At 59.6% G+C, this 12,784-nt stretch overlaps 1 protein-coding gene across 10 annotated transcripts in view; it reads right to left on the bottom strand.

Annotated features, from left to right (window-relative positions):
• Positions 1 to 12,784, bottom strand: part of ANK1 (ankyrin 1) — a 209,891-nt gene that overhangs the window by 29,558 nt on the left and 167,549 nt on the right. For all 10 annotated transcript variants that reach the window (XR_009006492.1, XR_009006488.1, XR_009006489.1 and 7 more), the window contains exons 26-38: positions 11,934 to 12,031; positions 11,628 to 11,852; positions 10,528 to 10,682; positions 10,014 to 10,225; positions 9,325 to 9,529; positions 8,940 to 9,036; positions 8,498 to 8,729; positions 6,602 to 6,727; positions 6,367 to 6,486; positions 5,272 to 5,350; positions 4,946 to 5,020; positions 3,219 to 3,350; positions 1,783 to 1,929 (exon numbers count right to left, since the gene is read on the bottom strand). Coding sequence is in view for 5 of the 10 variants with exons in the window: in XM_057537205.1 (XP_057393188.1) it covers positions 1,783 to 1,929; positions 3,219 to 3,350; positions 4,946 to 5,020; positions 5,272 to 5,350; positions 6,367 to 6,486; positions 6,602 to 6,727; positions 8,498 to 8,729; positions 8,940 to 9,036; positions 9,325 to 9,529; positions 10,014 to 10,225; positions 10,528 to 10,682; positions 11,628 to 11,852; positions 11,934 to 12,031 (1,903 nt within the window). In the remaining 5 variants the exon portion in view is untranslated. The remainder of the gene's footprint in view (positions 1 to 1,782; positions 1,930 to 3,218; positions 3,351 to 4,945; positions 5,021 to 5,271; positions 5,351 to 6,366; positions 6,487 to 6,601; positions 6,728 to 8,497; positions 8,730 to 8,939; positions 9,037 to 9,324; positions 9,530 to 10,013; positions 10,226 to 10,527; positions 10,683 to 11,627; positions 11,853 to 11,933; positions 12,032 to 12,784) is intronic.

Raw genomic sequence — 12,784 nt, 5'->3', positions numbered from 1 at the left:
AGCCTTTCCACAGTCACGGAGCACAGGCCCCAGGCCCCACGGGGGTTCGAACTCTGCTCAGGCGTTAGATGAGAGTCTCCAGGCCCAACTGGAATCCTGAGGCCAGTGGAGACATTCATAAACACCTGGGTCCCTAACTGCCCTTTTAAACCGTTTTTTAATTGTGATAAGAACACTTGACATGGGATCTATCCTCTTGACAGATTTTTAATTGTTGTAACTGCCTTGTTTATACTCATGTAATTTTATGGGCCTAGTGTCCATAGAATTGGGGCACAAAACCCCCAAAACTTGAGTTGACTTGATTGAAACAGCTCTGGGGATGTTAAGAAACCCAACCAAGTCACCAGTTATCACGTAAAAAAGGGAGAGGTGTTTTGTCACTTGATTTCCCCCAGTTTGCAGCACTCAGCCCCCTTCCCTCGGTCCTCGTGAAAGGGAGTTGGTCACTTAGCAGTCCCTGCTGTGTCCAGCTAGTCCCCCAAGAGCGGGGAGAGGGCCAGCCTGGGAGCCCTCAACGCTGGGTCTGAGAGCCAAGCCTCCTCCATGGGAACAGCCCCGAGGGCACACAGGCCCCAGCAGGCAGAGAGGACGTCCCAGCGTCAGGCCGGGGGCCCTCGGTGACATGCATCAGTGGAGGCTGAGGGCCCCTGAACACCTGGCCCAGGTGAGACAGTGGAGACAGGCAGTGGGGGAGAGAGCAGACTTGCAGGCCAGGTGAGGTCAGAGGCAGAAGAGAAAGGCCACAGGACGCGGTCAACAAATGAGCCCTGTGCCCAGGGGCCCTGGACGGCATGTTTCAGGAGACACAGGATGTGGGAGAGTCACCCGTGTCAGGGGCGCGGCATCTCCCTGGGCAGGGCCCCTGTCCCCACCCTCCACTCACAAGCCCCGGCCACAGGGGCTCACACGGCGCGCGCACGTGCGCGTGGCCGGGAAGGCTGGTGACCTAGGAGCTGGGGGCGGACAGCGACGCAGCTGCGGGATGGGGCTTGTGCCGGCCTCATGGAAGCCGGTTCACAGAACCATACTGTTTTTCTAGGCCTGTGAGGAGCCTCAGGTCTCTAATCCAACTTGCTGATTTTAGAGAAGAGGCTGATGACTCAGCAGTGGAGTCAGGAGGAAAGAAGGGACTAGAAGCCGGCCTCCCGTCTCCCACCGCAGGGTAGGGCCTCCGCCCTGCTTCTGCGCCCCTGGTCAGCGACAGAGGTGGAGGGGCAAGGGGGGTCCCGGCCCTGCTCCTCACTCGGCCGCTTCCCCTGCTAAAAGGAAGGTGTCCTCAAAGGCCGCGGGGGGGGGGGTGCTGGGGGCAAAGGTCAGGGCCCCCCGGGGCCCAGTCACATGGGGGCTTCTTGGCATGCCAAACCACATCAAAACGAGTCAGGGGAAAGAGATGGGGCGAGATAAAAGGGAGAGAAAAGCAGAGACCGGCCTGAAGAAAAGATCCCGCTTAGTCTCAGAGAAGGGGCGGCAATAGGGCTTCAGGACGCGCCCTGGCTGGTCCCCACGGGACCTGCGCCAGAACCTAGCGCCCTTGCGTCTCCCCACCGACTGGGTCGCCGATGGGTCCGCGCATGCGCAGAGCTGGGGGGAGTGCGGCACGCGGGGCCGCCGAGCGGGGCCTCGGCTCCTCCCGTCCTGCCCGGGCCTCGGGCGCCCCCCATCACCTCTGCGTTCACCACCGCCCGTCCAGAGAGAGACTGACCTCCGGCCACCGGGAGAGAAGGTTCCAGGGAGGGTCAGGAGGCGGCGGCTCGGCCCCTTCGTCCAGGAGACACTCACCATTCATCTGGGAGGGGGACGACGAGTAGTCCCGGTCCGCGGGCCGGCGGTCGGGCTTCAGGTTGCGGCCCTGCCTGCCCGAGCCTTCCAGCATGTTCACGATCTCGCCGCGGTCGATGTTCCGCAGGGCCGCGTACAGGTTCTCCACTGCGGGCAGAGGGGAGGAAGGAGGGCGCTGGGGGGACCGCTACCCATCGCAGGGCGCGCGGGACGCCCAGCTCTGAACTCTGGCGGGGTGGGGGGAAGACTGCGAGGAGGGGGATTGCAGGCCCCTGCTTTTGTCAAAGTCAAAGCAAACTGCCTCTTCGGAGAAGACGGCAGACCTGGGGACACTGCGGTTGCCGTCCAGCCCACGCAATAAAGCCAAAATCGCGGTAAAGCGAGAACACGAATGTTGTTTTCCCAGTGCATATAAAAGTTATGTTTACACTACACTCTAGTCTATTAAGTGTGCAATAGCATTCTGTCTAGAAAGACAAGGCATCTACCTTACCTTTAAAATATTTTATGGCTGAAAAACGCTAACTGTCCTCTGAGCCTTCAGTGAGTCTTAATAGTCACATAAGGATCACTGATAACAGATCAGCGTAACAAATGCAATCATAATGAGAAATTTTGAAATATTGAGAGAATTACCCAAATGTGACAGACACGAAGTCAGCAAATGCTGTTGGAAATTGGCGCCAAAAGACCTGCTGAATTTGATTGGGAAAAAAACACAGTATCTGCAAAGCGCCATAAAGGGAGGTAGCCCTGTGTTTCGTTATCCTTTAACAGATCTTTTCCAGACCCTAACAGTGGCGAATTTCAAGGCATGGGAAGTGTTTTTTTGTAACCTAAGAGGAATACTACAAGAAGATGAGAGTGAGAATGATTGGATTCTGCCTTCTGGAAATCCTTGGTCCTTCCTTGCCAGTTGATTTGCCATGCAAACGTAAACACTGAATTTCCTCTCAGTGCTTTGTGCTAGGGAATGGGGTGGAGGAGGGGCTGAAAAGCGTGAGACAAATCTTCCCTCCCGTTGGAGAAAATCCTGGAAGAAGAACTCCATCAGAGGGGGAACTCCTCACTGGGCTCTGTCCCAAGGGGATAATCCTCATTTGTTTGAGAAATTCAACCGGAAGGCACACACCCTACACAGATGCTGCCTTCTAAGGGTCCTGGTGCGATTGTGAACTCATTCTGAGGATGGGAAGAGATCACGGCCAAGATTCTCTGAAATTCCCTCCTGGCAGGCTTGCCCAGAAGACCAGGGATCCTGAGAGGTGCATGTGTGCGTGAGTGTGCGTGTATGTATGTGTGAGACAGAGTGTGCAGAAGAGATTGGTTCCAAAGGCCAACACCACCCAGGGAATTTGGAGGGAGAACTACTCGGTGAGAAGAGGTCCTGGCACAGGCTTTGGGGAGAGAAGGCTCCCCAGCCCATCGGTACTGACTCTTTGCATCTTGGCCTTCACGGATGACCCAGAGGTTCAACAAGGCCACGCTCTGCTCCAGCAAGGAGTTGGGGTTCTCCACGCGGATCCTGTTGATGTCATCCACGCTGAACTGCAGCTCGCGGGCCAGCTCTGCACACAAAGAACCAAGAGCGGGTGTGAGCCCAGCCGGAGCCCAGCCCCGGCCCCCCCGAGCCCGCGCGTGGAGTGGGGCGCCGGCAGGGACCGGGAGATAAAGAGCAATCTCCCTCTGGATTCGGTATTCCGTCTTCCCAAGGAAATACCTAGTGAGATGCTGACACTCACACTGTTGTATCCCCAGGGAATGAGCCCGGAGGAGGCATGTGCCCAGGAGAGTAAATAGGTATTGAGTGAATGAGACTGAGCCACTTATCCAAGGTCACAGGACAGGCGGGGGCCGCAGCGGGAGAGGGACCGACCCGCTGACTCCCTCGGTGCTGCACTGCATGCCACCGCCTTTCCCTCGAGAAGCAGTTATAATGGAAATGTATTTCTGTGTTTACGTTTCTTCCCGGAAAGGCAGGCGTTGTTCACATTTAAAATGAAAATACAATTTCCCATCTAAATGCAAGGCAATAACACAGAATGCTAGCTCTTCCCCTCCCGTGATTTTTATTGTTATTTCTCACAGGTGCTTTAGATGAGATAACAGCATCGGAGTCTCATTTCAAGGATGAGGAAGACAGGAGGGGAAAGTGATGGTGAGAATCAGCATATGCATGTACCCCCTCCACACACACACACACACCACACATACACACACTCACACACACCACATAAACACCACACATCACATACGCACACACAACACACAAGCCACACACACATACACACCACACATACCACATCTCTCACACACACCGCATACAAACCACACACACACCACACACACAAACACACACAAAACCAAGAAGCAGCAGCAGATGTGCTTTTTTGGCTTAAAGAAGGAACAGTCTCTGAACTTATGTTGTGAGCTCCGTCACACCGCCTTCCAAGAAGTTACTGCTAAGGTTTCTGAGCTTGTCTGAAGCCCCCTCTGCAGGTGGCTGAGTGAAGGGGGTCTGTTCGTACAGAATCTCACAGGAAAGGGGGCATTAAGTCATAGGGCCTGCGACTGAGTGAAACGCAGTCTGAGCTGTCACTGCCTCAGTTGAGTCAGGTCTCCCCTCATGGTGGACGGGACTTGTGTATGACTTCAGCTACGGCCAGAGATGACAAATGAAAAACGTCCAGACTTGTCCCTCTTCCCTCCCTTCCCTCAACAATGCCAGCCTGTAGGAATGGCGATGTGTACGGTGCAGCGAGCGGTGGGCAGGCAGTCGGGACGCACATTTTTTGTTCGCTTGTGTGTTTGTTCTTGGTTTGCTGGCTTTTCAGGGCTCTGTCACTAACTCACTACACAACTAAAGTCACCCCAATTAGCTAGATCTCAGCCTCCCCATCTGTAAAATGGGCAGCCTGGATCCATTCTAAGCTCTCCTGTAACATCCAAAGTTGAGTTTCTAAAAAGGAAAACCAGAGAGAAGTGGGGGAGGGAAGGAGCCCCCCCCTCTATTGGTACCCATGGCGACAATCCCAGGTCAGGTGTGCACCGGTGGTGGGAAGAGGTTTAGAAACGCCTTCATCAGCTGCCCTTCAGCGGAGAGGAGGTGTAGAGGTAGGTGTAGACAGGCAAAGTGCTCTTCTGCCCCAACTCCCCGACTCACCGGCCCAGCTGAGGCCCAGGTGCTCTGATATAATAGCCATCTTCATGTCCGCCCGGTCTGCGCCGCTGAGGAAACCTGGGGGAAGCATCGCATTCCATTTAGTAGCCTTGGCGGGACACGGAACTGACAAGCGTGGGCGAGGGACCTCAGAGGGTGCTCAGGGCATGCTCTGTGTCCACCCGATTGGTGGCTGAGCCTGAGAGGGTCAGTGGTGACCCCAGCCAAGGGCTGAGCCAGTGGTGTCAGCTCGGAGTTCCCGTCGGGGTGAGGGGACGCCGCCCCCCTCACCGCCCCCGGGAAGGGGGTGAGCACAGAGAGGTTGGTACCCAATGCGGACTCGCTGAGAACGCTGTATCTCAGGGCCAGCGGCGTCGGGGTCCTCCTCCGGTCATCGGCTCCACTGCCCTGCAGGACAGAGACCAGGAAAGGGCGCTGTGGGTGCAGGCGGGGAGGACGCCCGGCCTGGCAGACGATGGGCAGCTGCACTTCCTGGAGCCTCGACGCACAGGGTAGAAGTGTGGGCAGAGGGGGGGCGAGAGGGAGTCTCACGTACTTTATTATTAATAAGGATAAGCTCACACGGCCCTTATCACGTGCCAGGCCCTGCTTGACGGACACAACCCCCAATGAGGTAGGTACCATCATTCCTCCCATCTCACCGGGGAGGGGGAAACTGAGACCCAGAGGGCGGACTAACCCGCCCAAGGTAACTCAGCCAGTAAGCGGGTGGAGCTGGAGTTTGAATTTTAAAAAAAGTTTTTCCTTTTGGATTCCTTTTTGCTCAAAAGACCCGTTTTTGATGCCCAAGCCTTCGCATGCTGTGGCAAAGCACCGGGATGCTTGTTCAAGGCTGTGGGAAACCCGCCTGTGAAAGAGAAGTCGGTTCTCCCTAGTCCTCAGACAGAAAGGAGAAAACGAGCCTCGGATGTCTGGATGTGACCTTGTTTGTCTAGTCTGGCATGAAAGGCTGATGACAAAAATGACAGGACGACACCAACCAAAGAGACCCCCCCTCTCCAGTGCAGCGGAGACCCAGCTGCTCCCAGGCACCAGTGATGCTTGGTGCTCACGCCTCTGCTGGGCTCGGAGCCCTGGGCGAGCGCAGGGCTGAGACACCAGGCTTCCCTTCTCTGAGGGCCTGGGCAAGACAAGCAAGTACAGGAAAAAGAGGCTCTGAAAAAGCCCTGACGTGGCTGGGACACCTTGAGCCACCGGCCACCCGGTTGTCAGGCCTCGCCTTCCAACGTCCTGGAAGGGGCGTCCTGGGGAGCTCGGGGCCTCGGTGTGAATACGCGTGTCGCCCTCACACCCTGACATTTGTTCCCGAGCTTTGCGGGAAGGGCTGGGCCACAGCCCATGTCGGGGGAGAGCCCAGGGCCTTTCTCTACCTGTTCGGCTGAGAGTCCTGGCAGGGCACGCACCTTGGTGCAGGGTGGCATGCTGATGTTTAGGTGGCAGAGGATGTGCTGTGTGTCCTCGTACTTCATCGCCTTGCGCAGGAATGACAAGGACCCTGCTGGATCTCGACTGCTGTCCCTCACCTAGACTCAGTCACACAAAAGGGAGAGTCAGGGGCCGCCCCACTGGCCACCAGCCCAGCTGGCTCAGAGCTCTCCGCCTCCCGGACTTCTAGACCCGGGCGAGAGGAGGCCGCACCTTGACGGGAATGGCCAACCGGTTCTCCCGGAAAGACTGGAAGAGGAAACTCCGCTGCTGGGCGGCCTTCTTGACGGGCACCAGGTTCCCGGAGAGCTCTGCGAAGAGGGGCATTCCTTCCAAAACCTGCAGGAAAGGGAAAGCAAATGCAGCTGGTCAGGAGCAATGCCCAGATGCCCGGTCCCGCCTGTCAGCTCCCGTCTCTGCTTCCCCACGAGCCCCCAGGAGCCGTGCTCTGGGAAGCCCCACTGAGTGTTTCGGAAAGGTTACAGTGGATGCTTCCTTACTTCAAAGGATTTTACAATAAGCAGGAATCTTCGTATATCCCTGCGTGGTTGATCAACATTGCTATCAGAGTACTCTAGAACTCCACCAGGAAATCATAATACAGCTTCCAGAAAACATTTATCTCTTTTAACACCATCCAACAATGTTTACTTTATATGAGTGCCAGAAGGACCATGTTGTGTTTTAATCTCACCCATAATATAATGATCCCTACTGTGTATATAATGCTTTCAACTGAGAAGTTATCGTGAACCCATTTGACAGTTGAGGAAACTGAGGCCCAAAGAGACTGGTTAGTGCCCAAAACAGCATTAGAGGCAGGTCCCAGCCCTGTGCTCCTTCTTCTGGGCCCTCAGAGCCCCCAGAAGGCTCAGCACAGCCTCTGAGGCCAGATCTTCAGAAAGGTCCTGCTTTGTCACACATCTTAACCTGAGTGAGGACCCTGGGATGGGTAACAGGTTCAAACCTAGTCCCCGTTCTTTACTGCTCCCCCATCTGCCCAGCCTCTCCCCTGCTTCCTCATCTGGGTGCTGCCAAACCCCTGGCGTGGCAGGGAAAGTGGGCTCTGCGGTCAGACTCCTGGGACAAATCCTTTCTCTGCCATTTACTCAGCTGTGTGACCTTGGGCAAGTTGCTTAACCTCCCTCAGTCTCGTTTTCCTCATCTGTAAATGGGGGATAACAAAAGGACACACAGTTATGAGAATCAGGGGAGATGGGGAGATGATGCCACTCAAACACTTTTTGCTTTTGGGCCACACGGTGTGGCACGCGGGATCTTAGTTCCCCGACCAGGGATTGAACCCATGCCCCTGCAGTGGAAGCATGGAGTCTTAACCAGGGGACGGCCAGGGAAGTCCCACTCAAGCACTTTTAAAAGTACCTGGGGTGTAAGAACTTAAATAAATGTCAGCTCCTAGCACCACAAATCACTGGGCTTACAGCCTGCTGTCTCCTTGACCTACATGGTGTCCCTCGGCTCTGGGGAAGCTTCCCGTTGACGCTTCTTAAAGGGACACGGCCCAGGAGCCCCTCTGCAGAGGCCGCCCTCCTGACAGCCCTGGGTCCCAGAAGCAACGGCTGCCCGCGAGGCGGGAGCCCAGGGGGGCCAGGCCCCTAACTCTGTGTCCCCGCTCCGGGCCACGAGGCGGGAGCCCAGGGGGCCAGGCCCTACCTCTATGTCCCTGCACCAGGCCACGAGGCGGGAGCCCAGGGGGCCAGGCCCTACCTCTATGTCCCCGCTCCGGACCACGAGGTGGGAGCCCAGGGGGCCAGGCCCCTACCTCTATGTCCCTGCTCCGCGCCACGAGGCGGGAGCCCAGGGGGCCAGGCCCTACCTCTATGTCCCTGCACCAGGCCACGAGGCGGGAGCCCAGGGGGCCATGCCCTACCTCTATGTCCTGGCTCCAGGCCACGAGGCGGGAGCCCAGGGGGCCAGGCCCTACCTCTATGTCCCTGCACCAGGCCACGAGGCGGGAGCCCAGGGGGGCCAGGCCCTACCTCTATGTCCCCGCTCCGGACCACGAGGCGGGAGCCCAGGGGGGCCAGTCCCTACCTCTATGTCCCTGCTCCACGCCACGAGGCGGGAGCCCGGGGGGCCAGGCCCTACCTCTATGTCCCGGCTCCGCGCCACCTCCACGAAGTTCTCGTGCTGCTCCAGTGTCTTGTCCACCTTGTCGTCCGTCGTCATGCAGTAGCAGCGCAGTCGCCCTTCTCGCGGATCGTTCATCTTGGCGAAAATGACGAACTTGGCCATGTAGGGCACCACGGTGAGCTCCTTGTACAGCAGGGTGGCGAAGTTCACAGCTTCAGCCGTCCGAGGACAGTCCGACAGCCAGAACCTGAAAAGAGGGCAGCCGTGAGCCTGTCCCTAAATGCCTGAGGGGGAGCGTCTCCGCCACCCAGGGGCCTGTAAGCCAAGCGGTGGCCTCTCTGGCAGCCCCGGTGGTGGGGTGGGCAGGTGACGGCCTAAGCATGGCCACCCATGGGGACAGCGCTGCCCCCTCGTGTGGGGCCCGGGGACCCGTGGGGCCGGGCAGGCGGGGTGTCACCTGGCAGAGACGTTGGTGGTGAAGGTGGCGCACTCGTTGGCGTACATGAGCTTGGTGGTCCCCGTGATGTCTTCCCACTGGGCCTGGTCTGTCCCTCCTGTGACAGCAGTAGAAAGGGCTTGGGGGACCGTCTCCAGAGGCCAACGCGGGACGTGCACAGCTGGCTGTGGCCCCGAGAGCACACCAGCCCCTCCGCCCCTCCCCTCGGAGCAGCCCTCCTCTGGGGTCAGAGGGCTCTTCGGGGACGAGGCAGCTCTACTCAGACGCAGCTCCTCATCCCTGCGCGGAGCCCATCACTCCCTAGCTCTGTGTCCTCCCGTCTCCCCAGGTGTGCGTGGAAGGAGCTGCCGCCCAGAAGGCAGGGCAGGGCGGGGGCACCGCTCACCAATGACGCTGCAGAGCAGCCGCAGGCTGGTGGTGTCTCCCTCCCCGCTGTCCCGCGGGTTATCCGTCCAGGAGGGAGGGAGTGGGATCCGAAGCCCAATGGGGCGGTGGAACTTGCGGCGCCTCGGCTCCACGGTGACAATGGGGCTGAACGTGGCCTGGTTGCCCAGGAGTTTGGTGACCAGCTCATCGGGTACAGGCTGGGCCTGCGAAGTGCCCAGGGGGTACACTCAGCCCCGGAGCAGCAGAGGGGCTCATGGACGGAGGAAGAGAGCGGCTGTCCGGGCAGGTGCGAAGGCTCCCGGGGGTGGGGTCCCGCTCCTGCTGACGGCCAGCCTGGCTCTCCTCTCTGAGCCCCCGTCCCCATTTCCTTGCTGCTCCCCACTCCCGGGGTCCTTGCTCAGCATCAGGCACCTCTCCAGGAAGCCAAGTGGCTTCCCCTCACGCTAAGCCTGTGATTTAACACGTTATCTAGGGTTTTCTGCAACTTACTGGAGCGTCTGCCCTATCCCACCCACCCAACTTTCTTCTGAGCTTTAAGGTCAGGGCTCAAATGGGACTTTTCAGGCCCTGGACCAACGGGTGGAGATGTCCTGGGGAGGAGGGTCATCTCTGAGCACCTTGACACCTTCCATCCCTGAACCCGGTCCAGGTGATGGGGCCCCAGCAGGTAAGGAGGGGCTGTGTCACCTGCAGGGCCAGCTTCACTTTCTTGGTGACAGCATTTTCTGGGAAGGTGGCCTGCACCAGGGGGACGAGCTTGCTTTTCAGGGAGCCCCCCTCGGGGCCGATGGTGTCATAGTCCTGGTAGAGCCTTGACATGATCACGAAGTACAAGGGGAAGTCGGTGGTAACAATGCGGCAGACCCTCTTCTTCTCCAGCTCCTCCAGGCTCCCCAGCTCTGCAACCACAGGCCCGTGCCCGCCCGTCACCACGGTGGCTTCCCAGGGCCCCTGATCCCCACTCTGGCGCCCCCTCCCCAGGCCCCGGCAGGGGCAGCAGGCTGGAAGGAGAAAAGTCCTGGCCCAGGGGGTCCTGCACAGGAGACCAGGCTGCAGGGGCCTGGGCGCCGGAGCTGGGCCGTCTCTGGCCTCTCAGGGGGTCCCACACTCTGGGAGGCCCCGACAGCCCACCCCAAAGTGCAACCCCAAGGCCCATCCTCCAGGAGGAGGGCTGCGCTCCGGATCCCTGGGGCTCACGCACCTTCGTCCATCCCGTTGAGGATCTGATCCAGGTAGCTTTCTCCGTAGCGGTTCTTGTGTTCCTTCCACACGGAGCCGTTTTCACTCCGCAGCACCACGAGCTCGCGGTCCCCACGGCCTTGGGAGGCGAAGTGGGGGACCTCCACGATGACAGGGCTGGGGGGACAGGAGACAGTGGGGGAGGGGCCTGGACGCAGGTGTGCGTGCCGTGTGGGCAGCAGCCACGGGCTCAGTAGGGAAGAGCAGCTGGGTCCTGCCTGGAAAGTGTCCGTCCCGTCTGCAGGCTGGTCCTCAGACGGACAGACCTGCCTCAGGTTCCCGAGACACCCCCAGGACCCTCTCGCTCCCCACCAGGCCCCAACCTCAGTTCACAGGGGGCTCTCCTGCCATGGCCACACGGCCGAGGCTCAGCAGAATAAAGCTGCCCTTGGACCTGACCCCGAGAGCCTGCCTGACGTCCTAGACCCACCCCCTCTGAGCCTCAGCTTTCTCCTGTCACTGTGTGAAAGGACATTTCCTTGGGAGGACGGCTTTGAGGACTGCATGTAAAGGGGAAGTCACCGTGAAAGCGTTTTACAGCTGTTTTACAATCGGTGGATGAAAGCTTGGAAGCGGGGACAGGCCGTGGATGGAGACGGGAGGACGGGGCCTCCTGGGCAAGACCTGTTCCAACATAGAGCCCGCGGCGCCTGAGGGACGCAGAGCTCCAAGGAGAAGCCCTTTTGCTGAGGGAAAGGTGAGGACCGAGCCTCTGAAACCATCAGTCTTGTCCTTGGGGGCCATGCTGCAGGGCCGCCTTCTAGGAAGACCGTTTCAGAACTTAAATAATCAAACCCTGGGGGCCCCGAAAGTGGCCATCTTCATCCCCCCTGTAGCGTCACACAGGAGCTGAGGGCGTTAAGCTCCCCCTGGAGAACGGACTCCTACGTGTACCTAGGACAGGCCGTGGAAGGAACACAGGGGGTCCTGGTTCTGACCGGTCAGGACACAGAGAGCACGGGTGCGGGCTCCAGGCTCGCCTCCCCGCTGCCCAGGCTGGGCTGGGGCTGGGTGGCCGCAGCGCGGCAGGGACAGGTCGGGGGCATGGGAGTGACCTCTCACCTCAGGAACTGGACTCCCGTGGGGCCCAGGGCGATGACCCTGCTGGCCAGGCCCTCCTCCTCGGCCAGTGGGGGCGGCGTGGGCAGCTTGTGGGGCTTCACCAGGCGGCAGGTGATGCGAGTGGGTGCTGCGCACGTCCGGGGCGGGACCACCACCCTCAGGCCGTTGTGCCTGCTGCCCCGCACGGAGCCCCCGCGGGCGTCCACCATGAAGCTCACCAGGAACCTAGGGCACAGCGGGTCTGTGTTGGCTTCTCCTGGCTGGGCGAGCAGGGCCAGAGCTGCCAGCCCCTCCCCGGCCACTCACCCTGTGTGCACAGGGCTGGCCACCGGGCTGATGTTGTCTGAGGTCTCTGTGGCCGGGCTGCTGGGGATCAGTGAGTCTTCATCATACTCCTTAGATGCCTGCAGAGGGGAGAAAGGCCAGCTGTCCTATCACCCCTGGGCCACGGCTGATGGTCTCGGCCAAGGTCGGGGAGGCTCAGCCATGAACCAAGGGGCCCAGCGTAGGAGGCGCTCCCCACTCCCCACCGACCCGTTGGGACAGAGCTCACCCGGAGTCTAAAAGGAAGCACGGGCTTCCTCGTACCGACACGGATGGCCTCTCCTTGGCTCAGGACCCTGGGCCAGAGCTTCGGACAATGGAGCGAGTCCTCCCTCCCGTCTGGCCTCGGTCTCAGCTCCTGCACCACGTGCGCTCCTGACCTGCCCGCGTCCTCCAGCTCCTCCCCACCGCTCCGCCCCTGACGTGAACCCTCCGCTCTACACAGCTCGGTTTCACACTAGAGCTGGCGTTGCTTCCCCACACCGTCGCCTATGAGCTGTTTGGCTCTGGGCAAGCCACGTGTCCTGGGGCATCGAGAGGCACGAGAGAAACAGACCCTCATCCCGGGGGCTTCCCTCTTCCTCATCTGCAGATGGGACAGCCCCTTCCTTGCAGTGCTGTTGTGACTTGGGGACCACAGGGCTGCCTCGCCCCAGGCCTCGTACGTGGCGAGGACTCACGAAGCCAGCAGGTCCCCTCCAGGTTTCTTCTCAACTCTGCCCTCGCTCTCGCTTCCCCGTCGGTCCAGACACCCACGTCCCTCTCCTTCGCTGGACGCCCGTTCATTTTTCGCCTCTCGCCTCCTGTGTGAAGCCTTCCCCTTGACTCCGATC

This window comes from Balaenoptera acutorostrata, chromosome 21, assembly GCF_949987535.1.
Source record: "Balaenoptera acutorostrata chromosome 21, mBalAcu1.1, whole genome shotgun sequence".
NCBI classification, from domain to species: Eukaryota; Metazoa; Chordata; class Mammalia; order Artiodactyla; family Balaenopteridae; genus Balaenoptera; species Balaenoptera acutorostrata.
This window is presented reverse-complemented; position numbering and strand designations above follow the sequence as displayed.